This window comes from Tursiops truncatus, chromosome 9 (assembly GCF_011762595.2).
Source record: "Tursiops truncatus isolate mTurTru1 chromosome 9, mTurTru1.mat.Y, whole genome shotgun sequence".
Classification (NCBI taxonomy): Eukaryota; Metazoa; Chordata; class Mammalia; order Artiodactyla; family Delphinidae; genus Tursiops; species Tursiops truncatus.
In genome coordinates, this window is record NC_047042.1 from 73,834,766 (window position 1) to 73,861,486 (window position 26,721).

Genomic DNA, 26,721 nt, shown 5'->3' on the forward strand with positions numbered 1-26,721 from the left:
CTTGACTGCAAAGCAAACACAAAAGCAATTCAAACGCATTGGCACTGTGGTCCTCTGTGGAATAGGAGGGACTGTGGCTCATGCTCAGTCAGTCTGTCTATCTGTCTCTCTCCCTTTCCTCCCTCCCGACCTTGACCCCAGTCCCCTTTCTGTCTCTCCCTCTGTCTGTCTCTCTCAATCCCTCTACCTCACCCCAGGGGTCTCAGTTCTTGACACCCTTTTAAGAATATCAACTGGTATATATTAAATGGTTTCCTATTCTTTTGGGTTTTGTTTTCATTTTTCTTTTTTTAATACAATTCTAGACTTTGGGGGACAATTAAAATATAAATATATTTTAACTTTTTTAATGGAAATAGTCCATTATGGAGATAATTTCCTGGGAAACTCCATTTCTAATGTTAAGCTATCTTAAGACAAAATATTTTATTCAAAAATTTTCTCAATCTCTAGACCACTCAAGAGTCTTACAGTTCTGTTATACAAAACTCCAGAAGAATATATATCAATTTTATTTTCTTATTTTAAATACACTTAATAATCTTTTAAAAGTGAAAAATGCTTTATAAATACCAAGTATTCTTAAAGTTTAACTACATTTTTTTATCTCCACTATCATTTCAATTTTCTCCAGCACAGGCAAGCTTAAGTTATTATAATAAATCCTGCTATAAAGATGGGAAAAATAAAACTTCACCATGAGAGTTTACTGTTCATTTGAAATTCCGGACAATGATAAAAGTGATAATATTTAGTTGACTGGTTAAGTAATGGTTAAGTAATGATAGAACAGACCTGCAGTCATACAGCTACTTTAATGATGTTAGAAAAAGGTCATTCAGCTTTGCAGTATCATGTGCAAACATTAGTAAAAGTGAGCATCTGGCAGAACGTGCAGTGATGAAGGGAACAGACAGAACATGCAATGGCAGAGGAGTGAAGAACAGCTTCTGGCATCAGCTTCAGAGTGTGGAGAAGGTTAATCTCATTCATAGCTCAGATCAATCTCGTTTTCTGACTTAGCCTTTAAGCCAATTAAACATGGAGGATAATTTTTTAAATATATGTTTACCTAAGGAAAAAAATCTGAACCAAATTAAATAAAATGTATCAAATAATAATTTTTTAAAAAAACAGAAACAACGCTTGCGAGGGTATGGAAACTCAGTTGCCTGGGGTGATTTCTGGTTTAGGCTTCTGTTCACCTAACAATTAAAATGTGTTCATTTGACAAGGTCAGCAGCAGCAAGAAATTCTAATTTGTTTATAATTTTAAAGGTTATTTAAAAATTTAACATTTGGCTATAACACTGCTAATCGAGTTAGAGTAATTTACAACACAATTCATTAAAGTGGTATCCTTCGTCATTGCAATTCTCCTCAGTGCTTTCATTTAACCATAATTGTTTATCATACATATAAGCTGACATAGAAACAGATTTTTAGAGTTTGAAAGATCATGGGATCTAGATTTCCAAAGAGGGAGAGGTAGTGAGATGCTATTTGAAAAATTCAACAGGCAATTTTAATACATCTTTTTGGTTTGGAACTATTATTACTTTTTTGGTTCAGTGCTTTCATTTTTAGATGGAAAAACTAATAGCTCAGAGAGAATTTGCTCTTTAGGGTAATACACAGCAAGGAGCAGAAATGGACTAACGTTGCATTTTTATACTCAGTCCAGTGCTTTTTTCATCACCGACATTGGAAAACACATCAACCAGGTATTTGATAGACATGCTCTGTCCCCATGTCCTGCTCTTAGCAATCACAATGACATTAGTGGCTATTTACAAGATGCATACCCTTCACTGAGCCTATGTTTTGGCGAGGCACATGCTCACCCAGGCACAGGTAGGTTAGGAAGGAGGATGGGGGGTGCTTCCTAGTTGCAGCGGGCACAGCAGCAAAAATAGGGGCATCTAAATGGAAAACAGGTGAAATCCTATATCTCATTTGGAAAGTTTAGGTTGACCTACATCCACGGTTGAGTTATACACCCCAACTATGTAACTGCAATAACATTTCTATCCCCCAATAGAATGTTCAGTAAATTCTTGCTGATGACTAATAACTTCCACTGCCTCCATTTTCTCCTAATAAACTATATCTTATAATCAAATGACAAAAAAGCTTGTTACCGCACCAAACGCAATCCTGCAGTTCTAAGAATATTTTGGCCAAACTGCAAAATCAGAGAACAGAAAATGAGGAACCAGTTTCACGGATCTTCAGTGACTGCTATTTCTTTGGTTCCACTATTTATCCTCTTTTGTTCTCTAGACACAAGCAAAGGTGTTTTTTCAGAGGAGTTATGGTTCCTTTATCCAAAATCCCATGGTATCCTAGGCAGGGCATTTTAGTGAATAAATAATGGACTAGGAATTCTCTGACTTTAAAGGTTAACTTAAAATCCTGCTGTCAAAAGTTCTTCAGTCACGGATCCTGATTTTAAAGCTTTTCCATGGGAAACAAAGGGCATTTGGAGCTGGACTCTGGAACACAGTAATGACCAAGGCAACTACTGGCAAATCACTAGGGTATAAAGCAAAGATGGCTTTGTATTTTTTAAAAAACTGGCAAAATTCATATATCCCAGGAAGTGTTTTCTGTTTTATAGTCTATGCATTTATGTCAACAGCACTGCCATGTCCCCAAACATTTTTGGAACTTGTGTTTTGCAACTACCTTAAGTCCTTACAGCACATTCTCTGATGCTCCTTGAATGGTAGCAAAAATTCCTCCTTTGAGGGTGGATTTAACTTGTGGCAAAGAGCTAACATCATTTTAGGCCATGAGAAAGGCCATCCAGCTCAGTAATACCATTTTAGATTAAAAAAAAATATGGAATGCTCAATGCCTGGAAAGACATCCCAAAGCAATACCAGAGTCAATTCTAAAGGAAATTTTCAAAATGCTTTAAGCAACAGTAAATTGAAGCAGTAATAGCCCCTCTTTTTGTTCATCACTCATGCTGCTCTAAGCTCAATACCATGCTCTTTGTACATTATGATATTAAATCCTCCTAACAGCCACCCTCCCCAATATGAGCAGCATAAGCTCCATGTTAAGGATGAGAAAAGTTGCTCAGTTCAAGAAAAATCCCCCAAAACATACAGCTGTCAATGGCAGAGCTAGATTCCAAGGCAGATCTGACTGACATCAAAGTCCATGCTGTTTCCAATTCCCAATTTTGCCCCTTAAAATATGAATCTAGCCTCTCAAAGAGCTTAATTTCAAGGAGACAGCTTATAATTGGATAAATAAGTCCCATTATAATGCTCTCATTACCTGATAAAATTAGCAAGTACAGTACTACCTGTTTTTCTTATTCCCATGCTTCTCCCTAAATTTTAAATATAACACAGCTCAGATCTTCCTTTAATTCTTAAAGTTCTCTCTCATTAGAACCAACAGTCTCTACTAACCACTAAGATCCTGGGGTAGAAGAGACCCTGCAAAGTTTCAACAGAACTATGACACCGTAACATTATTTTAGAGCCACATTTACTCAGTGAAAGATGAATGCCAATAAAAAGCAATGCTTCCTCTAGCACTATATAACGAAAGGGAAAAATCCAGTTCTTTATCGATTCTTTGTTCAAGAGTCCCAGATTCGGTGACTTCATAAACCACATCTGCAATGGAAACCTTCTCTAATATAGTCCACATGCTATGTTATCCATCTGTGCTCAAGTGTTAGGAGATGACAGCTCTAAATAACTTCTGAAATAAACTAAACTTAGAACAGAGACTTACAAATATACACACTATTTTTGAGGTTAAAAAAAATAAACACCAAACTGATATTAAAACTTAGGATATACCAATTACAGAACACCTCTAATCAATTTGATAACCCAAGGTTGACTGTAGTGTCAATAACTACTTGAAAGCATTCTTTCAAATGTCATCTCAGAAGGGACAGAACTGACTGTCTGGCAATGGCTCACTAATACTGAAGTCTTCTGAGACAGATATTTAATAAGAAGGACGAGCCCTTCCTCCCATGGAAATGCTTCAGTCTCTCTAAATTAATGGTCTCCATGTGCTCCAAACCACTACTTTCAGGTTATTTTTAAAAGAAGACAACACTTAGCATAACAAAACCACAATTCATATAGCAAGATGAATCACCATACCCCGGAGCCTTTAGAGCAAAACACAAAAAAAGAGAGGAAAGAAATAGGAAAAAAAAAGTACCAAATTAAAAAAAACGTTTCAAGGCAATGTGAAGGAAACAAAGGCAAGTGAGAGGACAGGCCACATTCTTAAAGAAGGGTATAACATTCCAATCCCTTTACCTGATGCTGTTACCAGGAGGCTGTCTGAGGCACCTGCTCTACAGGATGAGGCACTAACAGGGTTTATGGAAGAGCGAAAGGCAATGGTGGTGGGAATGACAAGGGAACTTTCTGAACATGCAGGTTGGTTCAGTCCAGGGGTTTCAGCAGGCCAGGCACCCACCTGAGACGTGGCCAGGGCTGAAACGGCACAGCCTGCAGGTGCCACAGTTAAATCTATGGATGGTTTTGGTGGCAGCTGAGGGGAGGAAGACTTAAGGAGATTCTCCTCACTTATTACCCTGTTCCCTTGTGGCAAACTGGAAGGAGGCGAAGCCACAGTTTTGTTATCAACTTTGGCCCCTGCATTGGAGGCCCTGCTGCTATCCATGACAACCTTGAGTTGCGGGTGCGGTGGAGAAGGAGTGTGGGAGAGCCCTGGCTTTTTGGGAGGGATGGGAGGAGGGTTTCCTCTGTCAACTCGTGCGGCACCGGGAGTCTTTAAACTGGTCCGACCGACGGGGGGGTAGGTGCCAACGTCCCCCGTGGGGGGCACTCCAGGTCTCGGGGGCGCTCCTGCTGGAGGGCTCGTAAATCTTGACAGTGCTTGGGTCACAGTATTCCGAGCTAGCTGTTTGGCCACTAGGTTGTCACGACTTGTAGGAGATACATCTCTGGATGGAGGACTTTGGGTGGTGTTCCCGTTTTGGTCTGGGTCATTAGCATTGCCCTGAAATCGAAACCGAGCCGCTTGGATTCGCGGGTTCAGGCCTGGATGCAGAGGCGTGTTGGCACACGGTGAATGTAAACTGTGAGGAGGTGGGGCGGGCGTGTGCCCAGCGGCCGGGGCGGCGGTGCTGGGAAGCGGGGATGCGCTACTGGTTAAATCTGGTGTTGAGCCGCTGCTCGGTCCATTTTCCTCAATTCTGTTTGCGCTTGGAGGTGGGACAGTGGGCAGAGAGGAACCAGTCAAGTCACCGTGGGAAGCCTGCCTGTCGATACCTGGCCTGACCAAGTCGGCACTGGCACACGCATTCCCCTTCGCATTGGCAGAAACTAGGGGGCTCCCCATGGCAGGCTTTACAGGCACGGTCAAAGGTGACTTCTTCACGGGGTCAGTGCTCTCTATCGCTAAGTCTGTCTGGCATGCAACAGATCTTGTCATCAGTCCCTCTGTTCCCACAGATATAGAGACCAAACGTCTATCTTTTGTCTTCCGGGGGAGAGAGAGGCTGGGTTTGCTGTCGTTTCCCCTTTTCAGTTGCTCGATCATCTTCTTCATCTTGTCTATCTCCTCTTTGAGGTCAGTGGTGTGTGCTTCTTCTCGGTGCAGCTTGGCACGAAGCTGTTCCCGCTCTGTGTCAAACTCTGAGAGCTGTTTTTCCATCTGAGCTTCCATTTCTGTGCTTCTTCGTTTCTCAGCAGCGAGTTCCTCTTCTAACGCACTCGTCTTTTTCTTCTCCTCTTCCAGTTTGGCCATCACCTCTTCTAGCTTCTGGGCCTCCTCTAGGACTTTGCCTGAGAGCTGCTTGCACTCCTTGACCAGCATCAGGACCACGTGCTTGTTCTTGCCTCGCTCCTCCTCCAGGCGGGTGGCCAGCTTCTTGTGCTCTTGCTCAAGGGCTTGGAGCTGAAGCTTTTCCATCTCCAGCTGAAAGAAATGCACAGGACAGCCCTGATTAATAGGCAGAGGATTCTTTCAGCCAAAGAAGTGGAGACATTTTTATTAATTTGTAACAATTACATGGTTTGGGTTAAAGTGCCACGTTTCTGAAATGTGTTGTGAGATGACAGATAATATTTTAGAGACTCATTAAAATGAGAAACTAGATGTAAACGGTTTTACAAAAAACATTTAAATTACAGCAACAGAAAAAAAAATTTAATGTATTAAAGTTAACTGTAGAAAAGGAGAATAGTTACCTGATGCTTCAAAATCACAACACAGAGTTTAGCAAGGTCTGCTTTGTAAAAACAGAACTCTGTTAGGGAACTGACTTTTTTTTTTTTTAAGGTTTAATGCCTTAAAATTACTCATCTTTGAGGCACTGTTTAATAAAAAGTGCTGAAAACAGAGGACTTCAGTTAATTTCTAAACTCCTATACTTGCTAATCATATTACTTAGTTTTTTGTAAACTTCTTTGAGCTTATGATGGGTTGCTGTAAAAATCATGTAAAATCATATATGAAAGTTCTTTGAACTAATATATAAGAAATATCTTATTAGAAATACAATCAGTATCAGTGAACCCCAAGTCTGACCTCATCTCCTTCAATCCCACTTTGCCCACTTGGTTCCCATGACACTGGTCTCCCCGGTGTTTCTTGAACATCATCCTGCCTCAGCGCCTCTAATCTTGCTGCTCTCTCTGCCGAGAAATTCCACCACCACCCATCACACAGGGCGCCTGCACTGAGGAGTCTGTGCACTGCACAAGGGTGACCGGCTGCAGGGGTGAGAGGGACCGAAATCCAGCTCTGCCTTCTCACCACGTGTCTGCCCAGGCCTGGGGTTGTATCTGTCTGGAAAGAAGGGTGCATTTTCCTTTAGGAAAAAGGCTCTGTCTGCTCACTGAGCCACAGGTCCCTAGGATTTAGGCTTTCCAAAGCAACATTTGCTTAACTGATAAACATAGAGAAGAAGCTTTTAAAAACTTTTAAACCTCCAGGTGGGTTTTCTAATATGCACAAAAACACCGAACGGCACAAAAGCCTGGCTCTTTTTCTTCCTTCAGGACTCTGCTCAACTGTCACCTTCACAGCAAGGCTGCCCTCACCATCCTGTGGAAGACAACAGTCCTTCCCACCCTTGTACTTATCACTCTTTGGTTAGCACCTGCCTACCTCGACTACAACAGGACTCCACGAGGGCAGGGACTGTGTCTTCATTGCTGCTGTGTGCAGCAATGAACAGTCTCTGGCACACAGTGGTGCTTAATAAACTACTGATTGAATGAATGAAATCAACACAGTTCACAAAGACATCAAACTTCCAAAGGCTGATGGACTTTTTGGATACGAAGGCCTTACAGATGCACTATTCTAACATGTTCACCCAGGTTTCCCACTTCTCTCCAGGAAACATCTGCCATGAGGTGCTTGTGAGGGATACATCCCAAGCTGGGCTGTAGTCGTCAGGCCGGCCCACATGCCTTACCTTCTCAACTAGAGAAGCTTTCCCTTGGTGGTCCTTACAGATAAGGTTAAAGTAGATCTACCTGATGAAAGACATGGAAAGGACTCCCGCAACCCCCAGATGTTAAACACAAATATACTCTCAAGAGAGACAGGGATTATTCAAGCCAGTTCCAAGTCATCAGTGACAGAGGAAGGAAACGCTCGCATGTGATCCATCAGTTGAGAACGTGCTCCTGTTCCTCACCATGAAATCCATTCCCCTCAGTCACACACGAGACCAAAAGCAGAGAACGGCTCACTGCCCAACCAGCAGTCAGAGGTATGATTCACTTACTTTGGGATTCTTCCTGCTTTGAGGAAGTCGCCGAATAGCAATGCAATGGGTCCTATAAAGAGGTGATCAGGAATACAGATAATTCCCCAAGAATAATTAGAGACAACTCTCCATACACATACACTCTACTCTACTATATGAAATTTGGGGGTGACTTCATAAGTAGATTACGTAAGATTTGGGAAACAATAGTGCTGTCCTATACTAGATGTATATGTATATTTTATTCATCTGGGTGCCTCACAGAAAATTGGACTTATTAATAGCTAAAGCACTTTTAACTCTTCTAAATGCATCAAGCAATAGGTTACTATGGAAGGCATACAGAAAATTAGAGCTATAAAGAAAATATTAAATATGTTTTGTATTACCCCCTCCCCTTCCAAATTCTTACAGCAACGTAGGAAAAAGCACATATCGGGTAAATTTTCAGCTTATTTTTAAAATATGATTTTCCGAATTTATCTCTGAAGGCGGAAAAAAAAGTTTTCTTGTAGAATATAAGGGCTACCTGCACTTTATAAAACAACTAACTAGAGGCCAAGTTGGCGATTTCCCTGATGTCATCCAGTTATTCCATGTCAGGATCCCGGCACTCATTCAGGTCTCCAACTGTCTCAAGTTTTTCCCACCACATCACACACGCTGCCCATAGTATTTCTATACTATGGGTCATCACACTTTATTTTTATTTTATTTTTTTGCAGTACGTGGCCCTCTCACTGTTGGGGCCTCTCCCGTTGCGGAGCACAGGCTCCGGACGCGCAGGCTCAGCGGCCATGGTTCACGGGCCCAGCCGCTCTGCGGCATGTGGGATCTTCCCGGACCGGGGCACGAACCCGCGTCCCCTGCATCGGCAGGCGGACTCTCAACCACTGCGCCACCAGGGAAGCTCCACACTTTATTTTTGAAATAACTTTCATCTTACATTTTAGAATCAAATTAAAGACTTCCGACAGGAGATCAACTCAACTAATCTCAGATATTTATACAAAAGACTATACTCCTATAAAAGCACCCATAATTCTTCTGCATCTTTGTCCTTCCATCATTCGTGCCTTATAAATCTGATCTCGGAGGAACATGAGTCTTTTTAGTCTCACTACAGATAGCAAAGCACAGAGGAAACCACATAACCATGCACCTACAACACATGGTTCCAAACTCAATTGAGCTCTGAGCCCCAATCATCAATCACTCTGCCTAACTCTGCTTAGCCTCCTCTACCATGTACTACGTCAGGGAATATTTAAACCTCTGCTACTCTCCCCAATACTTCACCCAATGACAACTCAAGAGACTCTCAGTCTACCCTAACAGACTCTTTTATCAAGAAAATTCAGACTAACTCACTCCCTCTACATCCTGTCTCGTCCCTTAAGCATTTTTATAGCCACTCCAATCCATATGTCCTTCCCTTCACTCTAAGGGAGAGAGGTTTCCATCTGCTGAAGGTCAGACTTTCTTCAACATTTAACTTCATTACTCCCTGTCACCTCTGACTTGCTCCATCAGTGATCACACTGCTCTTTATAAATATTAAATGTCTTCCTCTCTATCAGCTCCTTCCAATCAGTATATAAACATATTCCCATACTTAAAAACTAATTTTTATATTTAAAAAAATTCCTTGACTATTCTGGCCCAGAGACAAAGTTCTTGTCCTTGAAAGAGTAAGAACTATAGTACTAAGTTCTAATCCCAACTTCTTGGCCGTGTCACCTTGATAAGTTTTCCCTCTAAAGATCAGTTCTGTTTGGTTCTCTTATCTGCACAACAGAGCAATGACAGTCATTACATTATAGGATTAAATGAGGCAAACACATGTCAAGTATCTACCACTGTGCCTGGCGCTAAAAAATGTTAAGTTTTCATTTCACAACATAATAACTATTTGTGCTATTTAAAAATGTTAGTTTTACACAGTGTTTTTCCTCTGAAAACACATTTAACAGGCAAACAAAGATCTAGAGAGCTGACCATATTAAACATACAGATGATGTTTTTTATAAGTTTGATAGCAATTATAATATAACAATGCAAAGTACATCAGAGAAAGTTCCACTACCAGGAATGGTGAAACAACTTTTATTAGACTATCTTCTCCTGCAGGTAATAACGATAAACATTTGATAACATATTAAGAAAATAACTATTTGAAGGCTCTGGAGAGCAATAAAAGTGATAAAAATAGGAGAGGAGTACACTTTCCCATTAGGAAGAAGTCAACAGCACTGGATGAGATTTCCCCTTGTAGAGCTTTTCAAGTGAGGGCTATTCCCTGTGCTGATAGCTCTGGTAGCAGGAGCTCAAGCACAAAGCACCCCTTACAGTGGCCTGAGGAGCCAGAGGATGAAAGCAACTGGAGCCACTGCAACTAACCTCACCAGCATCACTGGTTAACTCTTGAATTATACATTTGTAGAAGAGATTCCATACTGAATGACAGAGGTGGCTGCTGAATGGAGAACTGAGCAAATACTTCAGCTATTGCCAACTGCAAAAAGCCAGAGTTCAGAGTATGAATCTAACCAGGTTAACTACTTACTAGAAATACACTCTTCAGAAGATAACAGAATCCACAGTCTCTGTACCACATCATCCATAATGTCTAGTATGCAATAAAAAGTTACTGGGCATGCAAAAACGTATTTTAGGTGATCCACTGTCAAGAGAAATGTACTCAAACAGAAACTGATCTTAAGATGATCTACACTGGAATTCGCAAACAAGAATCTTAAAGCAGCCATTTTCTAAGAAAACATAGTTGCAGTGACTGAACAGGATAGGAGTCTTAGCATAGAAATGCAAACTAGAAACAAATGGAAAGTCTAGAACTGAAAAGCATAATATCTAAAATGAAAAAAAAGTTGACTGAATGAGCTTAATAGAAGATTTGAGAGAGGAAAACTTAAAAAGAAAAGAAAAAACAATGAATTTGAAAACAGAGCAAAATAAAGTATCCAATTTGAGGAACACAGAAAAGACCGAAAAAGTGAAGAGCACTTCAGTGACCTGTAGGACAATATAAAGTGGTCTAAATTCCACATAACTGGATTTCCAAAGGGTGAAGAAAGAGAGAATGGGGAAGAAAAATATATTAAAAGAAAAAAATGGCCCCCAAATTCACAAATTTGGTAGAAAACAAACTTACATATCCATGAAGCTCAGAAATCCCAAAACAGGATAAAGAAAACCATACCTAGGCACATCAGAGTAAAAGTGATGAAAACAAAGATAAGAAATGGTATTGAAAGCAGCCAGAGAAAAAGACACATTACATACAGAGAAACTATAATATAAATGATGGCTGAATTATTATCTCCAAAATACATGAAGTGAGAACTGACAGAAGGGAGAAAGACAAATCTATAACAATTTTCTCTCATCTAGATTTAAAAATCAGCGAGAATACACGAGCTCCGAATAACACTATGAAAATCACCTGGCCTGACGCTATGGAACAGAATACCCTAGGACTACAGATGATGCAGTCTTTCCAGATGCCCTTGCTGAGCTATTAAAAACCACCAAAAAATTACAAAAGACTAAAATGTTACAGAATATGTTCTCTGACCACAGCAGAATTAAACTGTAAATAAATCACAATAAGATATTAATAATACCCCAAAATTCAAAAATAAAACAGTTCTAAATAGTACAAAAGTTTAAGAAGAAATCACAAAGGAAGTTAGAATATACTTTGGGCTGATTGAAAATAAAAAATATCAAAATTTGTGGGATGCAGTGAAAGAGGAGTATTTAAAGGCAGATAAAGTAGAGGATACAGACAAACTTATATCTTTAATTGCTTACATTAGAAGAGTTTTCTCCCAAAGAAGACATACAGATGGCCAATAGGCACATGAAAAGGTGCTCATCACCACTAATTAGAGAAATGCAAATCAAAACTACAATGAGGTATCACCTCACACCAGTCAGAAAGTATATGATTGAAAAGTCTACAAATAATAAATGCTGAAGAGCATGTGGAAAAAAGGGAACCCTCTTACACTGTTGGTGGGAATGTAAATTGGTGCAGCCACTATGGAGAACAGTATGGAGGTTCCTCAAAAAACTAAAGAGAGTTGCCATAGGACCCAGCAATCCCACTCCTGGGCATATACCCAGACAAAACTATATTTTGAAAAGATACATGCACCCCTATGTTCACAGCAGCACTATTTACAATAACCAAGACATGGAAGCAACCTAAATGTCCATCGACAGATGAATAAAGAAGATATGGTGTGTGTGTATATATATATATACACATACATACACACAATGGAATATTACTCAGCCATTAAAAAGAATGAAATAATGCCACTTGCAACAACATGGATGGACCTAGAGATTATCATACTAAGTGAAGTCAGAAAGAGAAAGATAAATACCATATGATATCACTTATATGTGCAATCTAAAATACGACACAAATGAACCTGTCTACAAAACAAAAACAGACTCACAGATATGGAAAACAGATTTGTGTTTGCTGGGAGTGGGGAAGTGGGTGGGGGTGGAGGATTGGAGTTTGGAATTAGCAGATGCAAACTATTATATACAGGATGGATAAACAACAAGGTCCTATTGTAGATCACAGGGAACTATATTCAATATCCTGTGATAAGCCATAATGGAAAAGAATATATAAATCTATAACTGAGTCACTTTGCTGTACAGAAGAAATTAAACACAACACTGTAAATCAACTATACTTCAATAAAATTTTTTAAAAAACAAGAGTTGTCTCAAATCAATCATCTAAGTGTTACCTTAAGAAGCGAGGAAAAGTTAGGTGAATGAAAGACAAAGTAAAAGGAAAGAAATAAAGGTAAAAACCAATGAAATACAAGAGACAAATGATAGAGAAATTAACAAGGCCAAAAGTTTTTCAAATAAAATATCATTAATATTGTTAAACATTTAAAGAACAGATTAAGAAACATAGAAAAACACAAATTACAAATAAAAGGAATAAAGGATGGGGTACCACTATGGAATGAATATTAAAAGGATAATAATGAAAACCCTGTGCCAATAAGTTCAACAAATCAAATTCCTCTGAAACACACGACTTTCAGAATTGACATAAAATGGAATAAAAGACTGAAATAGCTTTATATCTTTATATACAAATATACAAATAAAAATTATATACAAATATACAATTATTACAAATATACAAATATACAAATATATGTTACAAATATACAAATATATATTACAAAAATTATATACAAATATACAAATAAAAATTTTCCCCTAAAGAAAACCTCTAACTCATATGGATTTACTAGTGACTGCTACCAAACATTAAAGAAAGCCAAACTCATACATGTCCTTTCAGAAAATAAAGAAGGAAATGCTTCCATTTTCCTTTATGAATCCAGGATTACTTTCATATCAAAACCAGTCAAGTATTGTTTTTAAATTTACAGAAAAATTATCACTCATGAACACACACACAAAACTCCTTAGCAAAATATAGGCAAACTGAATCCAGCAATATTTAAAAAGAGTAATAAAAGGTGACCCACTAACGTTCACCTCAGGAATCCAAGTTGGTTTAATATTTAAAAATCAATGAGTGTGATTCATCATATTAAAAGAATAAAGTGCAAAACCATGACTACAGCAATAGATGAAGATAAACCATTTTGCGAAATTCAAAACTCAATCATGACAAAAACCACTCAACAAAGAATAGAATGAAACCGTAATGAGATAAAGGGCATCTATAACAAAGTATAGCTAACATCATACTTAACCATGAAACAGATTGTTTTCTCCCTAAGTAAAGGAAAAGCCTCTGAAGTCTGCTCTCAATATTTCTGTTCAACATTGTATTGGAGGTTCTGGTCAGCGCAATTATGGGGGAAAAAAGGAAAAGAGGAAGGCAGGCAATTTGGAAAGGAAAAAGTAAAATGGGTTCTGTTCATAGGTAACATGCTTGTTTACCTACAAAATCATATAAAATATACAAAACAACTGCTAAAACTGATAAGCAAGATTAGCAAGATCACAGGATACAATGTCAACACACAAAAAATCAATTGAATACCTGTATACTAGCAACAAATGTTTGGCAGAAAATTAATTGTGTTTATAATAGCATCAAATATTTAGAAATAAACCCAACAAAAGACATTTAAGACTACTAAACTAAAAACAGTAAAACACTGCTAAAAGAAACAATGAAGACCTGAAAAAAATGAAGAAAAATACTATAATCATGGGTTGGAGGACTCAATTTTGTTAAAGATGCCAATTCTCAACATATTAAAGGGTCAATGAAACTTCAATCCCTGAAAACTTTCAGAGAAACCAGCAAACTGATTTTAAATTTTTATGGAAATGCAAACGACCTAGAACAGCCAAAACAATTTTTATAAATAACAAAGTTGAAAGACTTGTGGTTTGTGCATTTAAGGCTTATTATTTAACTACAGTCATCATTTACCTGAAGTTGAAGTACAGAGGTAAGACTAATCCATGATGAGAAAATCAGAAGAGTGTTCAGTGGCTGCCTGAAGTGGGGGAGGGATTTATGGAGAAGACACTCCAGGAAACTCTCTATGGTAATGGATACATTTTCTATGTTGTAAGGGGTACAGCTTACACAAGTATATGCATTTTAAAAACATCAATTTGTGTGCTTAAGATGTAAATTTCACTTTAATGTAAATATCTCTTTAAAAGCTATAAACAATAGTAAATTCCAGGTTTGCGTGTTTGCTTTTTATAGTGCTGTGGATTAATAATTCTGAAACTACTCTCTGTGTGTTCTAGGCTGGAGTACATGAGTAATATATTTAAGTATAATGGGTTCCAGCTTTCTCACTGTTGGAGAAGTTAGTTTCAAATAGAGAAAGGATAAGAATGTACTCCCTATGGTTTTGGAATAGAATCAAAGGTGTCAATATAAGTACGAACTCATGGTTTCATACAAACAGAACTATAGATAAAATATAGATTTGTGTGTATATGAAATATATGTATAAATATGATAATTATAATTTCCTAGCTTTAGTTTCATTTCTAAACACCATTTTCCATTAAAAAGGAATGGAAGTAACAGCTTCTGGGAGTAAGAGCTAACTGCAGGGGTTGGGAAAAGAAAAGTGTACGATGAGCCTGCAAGAAAAAAAATACCTTGCTGTAACAAAATAAGGAAGTGCTCAAAGGATGATGGGAATATGTCAAAAGGAGTAGCTCGAAAGGGCTCTCACTGGCCAAATCTGGGACAATTTTGAGCAGTGATCCACGGACTGTGGACCTGATGGGTAGGGGTAGGAACAGACACCCCCAACTAAACTGCACACTGCGGAGATTATAAAGGAACCACAGCCTCTTGTGCATAAAGACTACCGAGTTCCAGCTGACTCTGTTCTACTATTGTCCAATTTATACCTACTCACAACCACTTCCAAGTAATGGCTGAAGGGGAATTTTGCATGGAGCAGTATTACCAAAGCCTTTTGCAAAAAGCAGCGGATTATGTGGAAGAGCTTAGAAGAACTAACACAACTTCACTGGTAGTGAGGAAGTGGGTGGTTGCTCCAAGAACAGCACCCAGACTGGGAGCTCTGAATGAAGGGAGCACCAAACAACTGTTTTTCCAGAATGAAAGGAAAAGCTCTATAGGTGGAACAGAGCAGCAATGTAAAGGCGATCAGTTCTAAATCAAAGTGTAAAAGAGAGAGGCAAGCAATTATGGTCATTTGTAAAATAAGAAAGCAGACTACGTGTCTGTCACAACCACAAAATATTCTTATGACATTTTATTATATTCTTTATTACTCCCTCACGTGTTTTAACACTCACTGCACCCTTGTCCTCTTTGCCACACGGTCACCCTCACTGGCACCTGCCCAATCCCGGTAAACAAATACATAACGATGAAATATACTGAGATTTTCTTCTTTATAGGGGCTGGAGCTACCAGTCAGCAGTTGGGCTCTGTAGTTCTCATCTGCCCCTTCCTCTTTTTTTTTTTTTTTAAACATCTTTATTGGAGTATAATTGCTTTACAATAGTGTGTTAGTTTCTGCTGTATAACAAAGTGAGTCATATATCTCCATATCCCCTCCCTCTTGCATCTCCCTCCCACCCTCCCTATCCCACCCCTCTAAAATAATGGTTCTCATGAACCTAGCGGCAGGACAAGAATAAAGACGCAGACATAGAGAATGGACTTGAGGACATGGGAAGGAGGAAGGGTAAATTGGGACGAAGTGCCCCTTCCTCTTGATCTAGTTTCAAAAGAGAGAAGGGAAGACATGGATGAGGCAAGTTGTTCTCTCCTCTAAATCCCTGCTCAGAGCTGCAGACCTCAGTCTCCAGTTCCCCTTAATGCCCACTCTGCAGTGCTCCTGGGGAGTCCAAATGCATCTTGAAACGAATAATGAGTCATACAAAAAAGACTCAGGGGCTTCCCTGGTGGCACAGTGGTTGAGAGTCCGCCTGCCGATGCAGGGGATGCGGGTTCGTGCCCTGGCCCGGGAGGATCCCACATGCCACGGAGAGGCTGGGCCCGTGAGCCATGGCCGCTGAGCCTGCGCGTCCGGAGCCTGTGCTCCGCAACGGGAGAGGCCACAACAGTGAGAGACACGCGTACCCAAAAAAAAAAAAAAAAAAAAAAAAGACTCAGGAAGGAGCTAAAAACAATCATTCATGTACAAACCATCCTAAACATTCTTCCTAAAAATGTTATTTTAGCTGTTTCTCTACCATGTTATCCTTGAATGAAAATCATGAAAACAATTTAAAATTAAATTATATTTGTATGTTATAACCATTATATAATGAAGTAGAAAACAGTGAATACAAACGGCAAAACAAATTACAATTATTTATAATGGGAAGAAAAAGGCATATGAAATAAACAAAACGCATATTTTGATTGCTCTTTTCTCGTCCATTTGTCATTTCTTTGGTCGTCTAGCACCTGAAACTCCTTCCTATGTCAGGAGAATTCTCCACCTCTGGTTCTCTCCTTTAGTAGTTAAATATGGCCAATAGTTGCTTTCCCAGTCTTGTAGCTAAGGACAGGGCATGGGGCCTAAGGGTGGCCAATCAAATGCACCTGCTCTTAGGCTTCAACTAGGAAATGAGTAATGCAAAGAAGCAGGGCCAGAGGAGGCACCACTCAAGACCCAGAGCAGTGATGGCAGTGAGCGCTGTCTGGTGTCAACAAACTTCAGTATCTAGCTCTCAGCAGACGGATCAGCCACGGCAGACTAGATCTACGGTGAGCATTTGTCAGTGATGCTGGCTGGTACAAGCTTGTCCCCTAGTTCTCCCAGCCATGCTCTGCCATGCTGTAAGTGAACAAATAAATGCTGTTTCTGCTTAACTCAAGAATACTGGATTCACTTGCTCGCAACTACAAATTCTGTCTGACGCAGCTACCAGCATGCAACTGACCACATCATACTGAGCGGCCGCCTAGACGGAGCTCTGTCTAATACACAGAACTACATTTAGTTTTTCCTCTGGTGAAAAAAACTGTCCCCTTCTGAATTTCCTACTTGTTATTTTGGCTTCTTTCTTTTAAAGGCTCTGATCAAATTAAAAGATCTTTCCTATCTCAGGGCTAGAAATTATATTATGTATAAATAAAATGACCGAAAATAAATTAGAAAAGAAGCTGTATTAACAGATTGTGCATAAGATAAATAATAAAAACCCAAATAACAAGCACCCTAGGTTACTGGTTCTAAACGGGGGAGTATATTACCAGAGGCAAAGTTCCCCATGATGATTACTCATTAGCTTATTCAAAGTGGCTTGAGGCTCAGGCCATTTGCCAAATTGACTCTTGCCCAAATTTTCCTGGCACACAAATTACCAAACAGTTAACCCTCCTATTAGTAGTCTCAGCAGGAACCAACGCATCAATGAGCACGAAGTCTCTTCTCCCGCCTTGAGAGGGCAACCAGAGCAGTGTTCAGGCCAAATGTCTTAGAATCACCACAGAGCTATGCCCAGTGTCAGATAATAAATACTTGATTGTAGATAATGGGAACTTTGCTTTCCCTGACTTTTGCTGTGGCAGTGATTTAAAGACCTGGACTCATTTAAAATAATGGATTTTTGTGTCTTAATGCTTTTAGATTTCTAAAGCTCCAATTTACTCTACATGCAAGAGAACTGAAGAAGTTTGGTTAATATATTTAATTTCAAGAGTAAAGGTGACAGGTAATTTTGTTGCTAAAATGACTTTGTTGTTACTGGCCTTATTAGCTGCTCTAATACTTTCTTTAAATAAAGACTTGGGATAAGAGTACAAACTGTAACTCTTCTCACATGCTACAATCTACCGTAATAGAATATCCTTTAGGGACAAAGGGTAGCACTGCCTCTCAGACAGACCCTTCACTGAGACTGCACAGCCAGTGAATTTGGCCATAAAGGACCCCTGTATCCCCATTATAGGCGGGAGACAGATCACTGGCTCATTTCATACTAGCCTCTCAGGACCCCTAGGACAGAAACAATTTCCTTTCACTTCCAGCCAGGTTGGAAATGACCCAGTCATTCAGAAATAAACAGGATGTAAGCTGATTTTAAAAAAATCAACTAGATACTAAAATCTTTGATTCAACTCGAAATGAATTTTTTTTTCTCTCCTATAAGAGGAATGATAGATACAATGCAAAACAAGTAAAATTTAGGAAAGCATGCATTTTATGTATTGAACGAAAACTACAATAAAAAAATATTTTCTTGATTCTTGATAACACAGCATAAAACCGAGCAGATGTACTTTATCATGAAATAGCTCATTTGACACATTAAGAACATAATTGAAATGTGTCTCATCCAAGACATACAAATGAGTTTTAGTGACATCAGCGGAAACACACTGGCTCTTGCTTATGCGGTTTGTGGGGATTTTTGAAAAGCTCCAGAGACCTCAGTGGTTGTCTGCAGGGCTTTGTAGAGGGTGTGCAGAGTCCAGTGTAAAATTGTGTGATTCGGTCTCCCAGGCAGGGAAGGCCTTCTATTCTTTACTATTTTACCCAGTGCTTTAGTTTTCTACCCTGTGGCACACTGAGCAAAAGGTTTGCTTTTATTCAACACCTATACCAGAATGCTGGCATATATACGTTAATGCAAGGATACAATTACAGGGAGAAAACCTACACATTCAATGACAGTATCATAGACATTTATACAGTATAGTGCATTCAGGTTAATTGTTAACCAGGTGTTAAATGTGAGCTATAATAAGTTCTCTGAAAAGGACAAACAGAAGAAACATTTTAATTTATGCTTTAATAATGGTTGGAAGAACATGTTACTTTTAATTCTAGTAATTAGACATCATTACCTTCTCTGATTTCCTCACTCTCTTTTCTAATAAAGGGAATCCGTAGTCTCAGCAGCATATCGGAAGGACAAAATTTAAACTTCTACTTACTTATGGCTGATCGCAGTAAGCTTTTATCACTTAGGAATCTTTGAAGCACGTGTTCATGTGCAATAATATGTATGTGTGTGGTGTGGGAGGTGAGGAGGGCGGAGGAGGCTGGTTTAAATGAAACACATGTGAATAGGAGCCTGGAGGTCTGCAGCAGACACACCATCAGACCCCAGAGGTGAGTCTGAGATGAACCAGAACTTCAAGATGACATGTTGTGAGACTGCGTATGCTATGCAAACTTTCATTCTATTCTCATATTATTTTCATTTTCAAAAAAAAATAATTTCTAGTTGCAAAGAAATACTGGAGACAAAAGTTGGATAAACTAAGTTGGGGATGCCACCATATGATCAGTCCTGGTTGCATTACTGGATCACTCATCTAACAGTTAAGCATGTCTTAGGGCACTAGAAAAGGGAAATCCATCCCCTCCAAAAAAAATCCATTATTTTAATGAAAGCATCACAGTAAATATTATGGGAAACATAATTTGTCATACTTCTTTTATGATTTAGTGTTATATTTATTTTGAGTTACATTTGAGAAGGGCCACCAGAATTTGTCAGTAGTTTGAATTTCTAAGTCCCTATCCCAACTCTTCTTGAAAATATTTAAGAACAAAACAACAACCTCAGAGACAGTCTCTTCATTCTACACTGTGTTATGGGAAAAAGAATTGTTTGAAAGTCTCAATACCTTCTTTTGTCTGCTCTCTGCAGCAGCCAGTTGTGTGGACATCCTTTCTTGCATTTTTCTGCAGTGGGTCATGACTGCTTCGAGGATGGAGAGGGGGTTGGTACAAACTGGCTTCTTCTCTTTATCGCCAGCACCTGCTTCATAGTCTCTCTGCAGTGCCAGGAATGGGTCATTTAAATTAAATCTCCCATACCGTTCCTGGATAAATACCTCCTTCCTGCGAGCCTAGAACAAAATCAGAGGAATGTATTCAAGAAAGAAATGAAAATATACAGAAGGCTATTTATACGAAGGTTCTGTGATTACTGCTCCAAATGGTATTCACAACTGTCATGAGTAATAGCTTACATGTGATGTCAGGTGGTTAGTGAGAGGTAAGGGGACTGTGACCCCAAAGCCTGACCAGCCTGCCATACCACTCAGTCTACTTTCAAATTTTCTTCCTTTGGAATATTGTCTTTTAAATTACAAAAGCTGCAAATACAGTTTTTCCCATGATGCCTACTCCTTCAAGGATCTGAATTTTAGGTACAGTCTGTTCTCATTTAGAGTAAAATAAAAAATATCAACAACAAAATAACTTTTAGCAAAAATTCAAAAACAAAATAATATGTTTATCGAACTTAACATTACACATAATCCTCGTCACGTTAAATCACAAAATATAAATCTCCCAAGTTTTATACAGAGAGAAAGAATTTTATAAATATTTGAAGAAGAAAATATTTCATGAATTTTTTATGTCAAAAATCACAATATTCACATTTTGTGAAGTGTAACCAACTACAAAAAAAACCCTCCAGAAAATTAGGAAGATGTAAATGTCTTCTCATCATTGAAGGACATTAAAATATAGTTCACAGAGTCCCAGGAAAGAACATAGCCTCATTTTACTTTAAATGTCAGTCCATCAGCGTTGAAGTAAATTTCACATCCACTCGGCACTAAATGCAATTTTCTATAATTAGCCTACAGTGAATGGCCTTTGCATAATATGGAAAATAGCAGTAGAAATGTATTGAAAACAAGCAACAGTTTCCTAACTCAGGTCATTTGGAATAGCTACCAGAAAAAATTATTCTATGTCACTGCCAGTGGAAAAACTAAATTACAATAAATCAAGCTTAACTGTCCAAAATGTTAAAAATGCTTTCTGAAGAAATAGTACATACATTTCCTTAATTTAAAGGCAACTGCGTTGACTAACTCAACTTTTCCATTTTAAGACCACTATCAGCAAGCCAAAAACTAGATAAACACAAGTGCAAAACTGGGAAAATCTAATGTTTCTTCTCCTATTACCAAATTAGATTAGGAAATACAATTTAAGAAAAGTCCAATTTCGCCATAAATTTAAGCTAGCTTTCAGAGGATCATTTTACACTTAAAAGTCAAAGTGGTTTATGAATCAAAAAGCATTTCGTATTTCTAGATTCTTCAAATTCAATTATGTAATCGATAAGCTGAATAAGTATCACTTCAGAGATGCAATTACAAAAGCAATTTCATTCTGTCCTTCACTTTTCTATTAATTTTTATTCAATGCAGTAGTTCATCCCCCACCTCTGGATGAAAACTTGGGATAGCCCCCATGGTTTTTCTAATTACTTTTATCTAATACAATTCCTATAGTCACTTTAAAATATAAAACTCTCAATTTGGTTATTAGAATATCCAACTTCAGTGGTATGATGGCTTCCCTTCCCCAGCTAAGATCTGCACCACCTGGGAAGGAACCGTTTAAGAAAACCCCTCTTGGGCTTCCCTGGTGGCACAGTGGTTGAGAGTCTGCCTGCCGATGCAGGGGACACGGGTTCGTGCCCTGGTCCGGGAAGATCCCACATGCTGCAGAGCGGCTGGGCCCGTGAGCCACAGCCGCTGAGCCTGCACGTCCGGTGCCTGTGCTCCGCAGCAGGAGAGGCCACAACCGTGAGAGGCCCGCGTACCGAAAAAAAAAAAAAAAAAAAAAAAAAAGAAAAGAAAACCTCTCTTTTATCCAATCTTCTCCCCCTCTTTCTTAGCTGTTTTAGTCCTCTCTGGGTTGGAAGGGACCAGAGATAGAGGATGATGATGAAGATGGAGGTGAGAGAACAGGAGCATTCTTCCTGACTGGTTCAGTCGAGAAACTAGCCTTACCAACTGGGTGTGGCAAATGCTTAAGCCTACTCTTTCCCATGAAGTGCGTGGTAGCTTGAGAAAGCCACACACACCTTCTCACTGCTGGGGACCCTTCATCTACAGTTTCCCCAACGTAAATCATAAATTTAGGACAGACTACATAACCTGCAGAGCCCAGTACAAAATGAAAACATGGGCTCTTTGCTAAAAGTTATTAAGAATTTCAAGATGGTAACAGCATATCCTTTAACCAAGTCTAGGGTCCTTCTAAGTGCATGGCCCTTTGTGACACAGCCTGCACACCCATGAAGCCAGCCTTGCATACATATCTTCTGTAGCATCTAGAATCCAGTTTTTTGTCAGCTGAGGTTCCATGTTCTCCAGGCTTCTCTACTGAACTGGATCTGAATCAATCTCATTCCTACTCTTTGATGCCTATGGCCCAACCTAGTCTATGGGAAACACTCCTGAATCTTCATTTAAAGAAAATCTGGGAGTGCAACATGACCACTGCCGCCATCTTTTTGTCATTTCCACAGAATGCCTGCTTTTTTCAGCCCCACCTCCACTCAGAGCACCGAGACCTCATAAGGAGAAACCTAGTAAGTCATTAAATAGTCTGGATGAAGCACTTTCCTCTTGAGGTGAAGGGAAAAGCAACTAAATGGGGGGATGCCCAGCATTCTCTCCAGAGAAATGCTCTTTCATAAAAACCTTTCTCTCTTTAATCTCCAAAAATTAGGTATTTTTATACCCTTAAAGTGGGTAAGGAATTTAAAAGTCAAAGCTGGATTTCAAACTGTCTTCTGAAAATTTTGCATCTTGGTCCTCATTTTAGTAACTAATATCACTATGGGTCCCCTGCTGAAACTTACATTTTAACAACCAGTTAAAATTACCTGATGTCTACTTACACATCCAACGTATTTTATGATGTACAATATCTGTAACACTAACTCAAGCCATTTCTTAACCACACACGTTATTCTTAAATCAGAGTGAACTTTTGATAAATGGGTTAAAATTAACTTTTATATAAGAGGTAAACAACATATATCATAGGCTATTTCCAGTTTAAACAGATTTTATGGTCTGAAAAATTTTTTTAATTATTTATTTTTGGCTGCATTGGGTCTTCATTGCTGCATGTGGGCTTTCTCTAGTTGCGGAGAACGGGGGTTACTCTTTGTTGTGGTGTGCAGGCTTCTCATTGCAGTGGCTTCTCTTGTTGTGGAGCATGGGCTCTAGGTGTGTGGGCTCAGTAGTTGTGGCACTTGCGCTCAGTAGTTGTGGCTCGCGGGCTGTAGAGCGCAGGCTCAGTAGCTGTGGCGCACGGGCTCGGTTGCTCTGCGGCATGTGGGATCCTCCCGGACCAGGGCTTGAACCTGTGTCCCCTGCATTGGCAGGCGGATTCTTAACCACTGTGCCACCAGGGAAGTCCCCTGAAAATTTTTAACACTTTTTCTTTTTACTACTGTGAAAGTTTTGCATGTATTTTTCGTTGTATTTTGGCTTTATTTTAAAATTACTAGCTTTAACTGTGGCATTGTCAAGTGTGGGCAATTTTTTTTTCTGCTGTAAATGTTGTATAATTATATGTCTACAGGATCATAAACATAAAACTGCCAACTCATTTGCTTTGCCAAAATAGACTGACGCTTAACCTTTATGACGAAGTTCAAGACACATACATTAGCTTCTTTTAAGGGAAGAAGTAGGGCTAACAAGCTATGCAACTTTGTCCCCAGTATCTTTCATTTTCAAAATGAGATCAATGAAGCAGCCTCATTTGTCTCTAGGACCCCTAGAGTATACACAACAAATATGATTTTATTTTCTTTTAAAGTTCCTAAAAGCCTGGAAACCTCAGGTAAAATGAATGTGAAAGATTTTATACATTCCATTAAACTGACCCCTGATCCCATGTTTATTGCTTTAAGACAGTAGTCCCCAACCTTTTTGGCACCAGGGTCTGGTTTTGTGGAGACAATTTTTCCACGGACTGGGGGGTGGCAGGGGAAATGGATGGTTCAGGCAGTAATGGGAGCAATGGGGAGTGGCAGATGAAGCTTCACTCGCTCACCCTCGCTCACCTCCTGCTGTGCAGCCTGGGGGGTTGGCGACCCCTGCTTTAAAAGATGCCAGGTAATAATTCTACTCTATAGCCATACAGGAATTTATTTATACATGTTACATGTATTCAGCATGCATTTTTTATATCCTTGTCTTAAAGTTAGAAGCAGGGGTTCTCATTTTTCAACTATTAATGTTTATTTCTTATAACATTCTTGTAAGAAGTATACCTTTCTTAGCATATCTTTCTTTGTAACAGAGTGCTTAATTTTGAATGTACCACATTACTTTTAAAAAGAGCAGATCAACAATATATACAAGTGTTAATATTTAAGGAGACTGTGTAATAAAAAAGGACTTCAAATGTGTATCATACTGCTCTTGAAGAGGCCGATCCTTAAAAAAAAGGAAGAGCTGAATGTGCAGATAACTTCTTGCTTTATGCATCAGAATTACTTGAGAATGAAATGCATTTCAGGGTAATGAGTCATTTGAAGACACAGGCTAACTATAATTATGAAAACAGACTCAAATTCTTAAAACCGGCTACACTGATAAGTAAAAATATAATTTCATTAGCATGTGAAGCTTTATAGAATCTTGAAAAAATCACAAGCAAGAAATAAAAACATGGCCATTATTAATGGAGGATTTGACCAATACAGAGTTCCTACTTTTGGCTTTCATTGTTGTGTAAGATCAACTGAAGTAGATTGGACCCTACCAGTAATAATAAAAAGAAAAGTACTTTAGCTATTCAACTTTTTCTATAGCATGTAATCCTCTTAGGAAAAAAACCCTACAACTTGGATTGTAAGTCACAATTAAAACATATCACTGATTAATTTTAAAACATATTGACAAACTTGTAGCTAAAATTATTCTGTCTTATGAAAAGCTGGAATGATTTTGTAACATTAAAAAATATCAATACTTATAAAACATAACTTTTACTGAGAGCATTTTTTTTCTTTTTTTTTTGCGTTACACGGGCCTCTCACTGTTGTGGCCTCTCCCGTTGCGGAGCACAGGCTCCAGACGCGCAGGCTCAGCAGCCATGGCTCACGGGCCCAGCTGCTCCGCGGCATGTGGGATCTTCCCGGACCGGGGCACGAACCTGTGTCCCCTGCATCGGCAGGCGGACTCTCAACCACTGCGCCACCAGGGAAGCCCGAGAGGGCTTAAATAAAATAAATAAATAAATAAATAAATAAATAGGGCTTAAAACCTATTGCTAGGTTTTCATACTCACTTTCTCCTAAAACTAAGTCCAGAAGATAGCCACTTTTTAAATTCACATTTTATAGACAAGCAGACTGAGGCTCAGAAAAGATTAACTTACTCTCCCAAGGTCATTTCAACAGGAGCTGGTATTCAACCTAGGCAGTCTTTCTCCAAAGCCTACTCACTGAAGTATTTTTTAATTATGACTAGAGTATTATGGAACACTAGAAAAGGCTTCAAAAATAAGTATTGTTTACAACACTACTCAAACCGATACAAAGAAATAAAGTTTGAAAGACAAAAATATGACAATATTCTAAGTAGTTAACAGCTTTCCATATGCTCTATACGTACTTTCATTGTTACTGACCATATACTAACATAATGTAATCAAACTTAATCGTTTTTCCCCCAAGATTCTTCAGAGATTTTATGCAAGTGCAAAATACAGTTCAATAAGAAAAAGTTTCTAAATATGCTCTTCCCCAAAAGCATATTACCAAAAGCACTGACTACCTAAAAATTAAAAAACCAAACCCAAAACCCACTAGCATTAATAGAGATCTAACTGCAAGAAGACTGCAGAGGAATTCTGTCCTCAGCTCCAGCCTACTCAACACAGTGGCCACTGTCATGGATGCCAATGATACAAAACTGCAAGGGAGGGATGGTCGAAATGATGAACCCAATCTGACAAGATGGACTTTCACAGGAATAAATATGAGTCAGTTCTTGAGTAGAAACACAGAGGCAAGTATGAAAATCACTTAGGGGCTGCAAGCAATACTACATTCAAGGATTGAACCATGAAATGAACACTGTTCCTCCACCACACCTCAAATCAGGACTCCACATCAGGCTTCATTCATTAATAGAAAGTAACTGTCAGAACTAGACAATCCCTGGACTGCTAGGCTCACTGCTGGGTGAAGTATTTAAAGAATGATCAATAGAAAAAGGACCTGAAAACAGAACTGAGTATAAAAAGAAAATAGGAATGCTTAAAAGACTTAGAGCAGCACGATAGCATTCTTTCAATATCTGAAGTCATTTCATGTTTAAAGAGGTATTTAACTATTTACCTGATTCCCAAGGAACAGAATTATCACCATTGTAATAAGGAATGTTTAAGGGTCAAAGCTGTTCCAAAGATACAATAGGCTGCACTGGACTGGAGTGAAATCTGCCTCTGGCTGTGTTTCAAACATCGGCTGAAATGGTAGAAATGGGGAGCAGGGGTCTCAAAAATCAGGAAGGCTGTTGGCTTCTAAATCAAGAGGGATGGAAAATACATATTCTTCCAAGAAGCCAACACAAAAATTCATCTATCTAGTTCTAAATCTCTGTCTTCGTGGTAAGAAGTTCCAGTAGACCCAAAATGTTTTTGAAACTAAAATTAAGAGCTCTTCTAAGAAGTAAG

The 26,721-nt window shown here is 38.9% G+C and overlaps 1 protein-coding gene across 2 annotated transcripts in view; it reads right to left on the reverse strand.

Moving 5' to 3' along the window:
* CTTNBP2 (cortactin binding protein 2) overlaps positions 1 to 26,721 on the reverse strand; it is a 155,329-nt gene that overhangs the window by 76,026 nt on the left and 52,582 nt on the right. Inside the window, exons 3-4 of one of the 2 annotated variants that reach the window (XM_033863179.2) lie at positions 19,887 to 20,111; positions 4,305 to 5,934 (exon numbers count right to left, since the gene is read on the reverse strand). In XM_033863179.2, coding sequence (XP_033719070.2) covers positions 4,305 to 5,934; positions 19,887 to 20,111 — 1,855 coding nt within the window. Of the gene's footprint in view, positions 1 to 4,304; positions 5,935 to 19,886; positions 20,112 to 26,721 lie in introns of those variants that run through there. The other variant, XM_073809867.1, reaches the window with a different exon arrangement.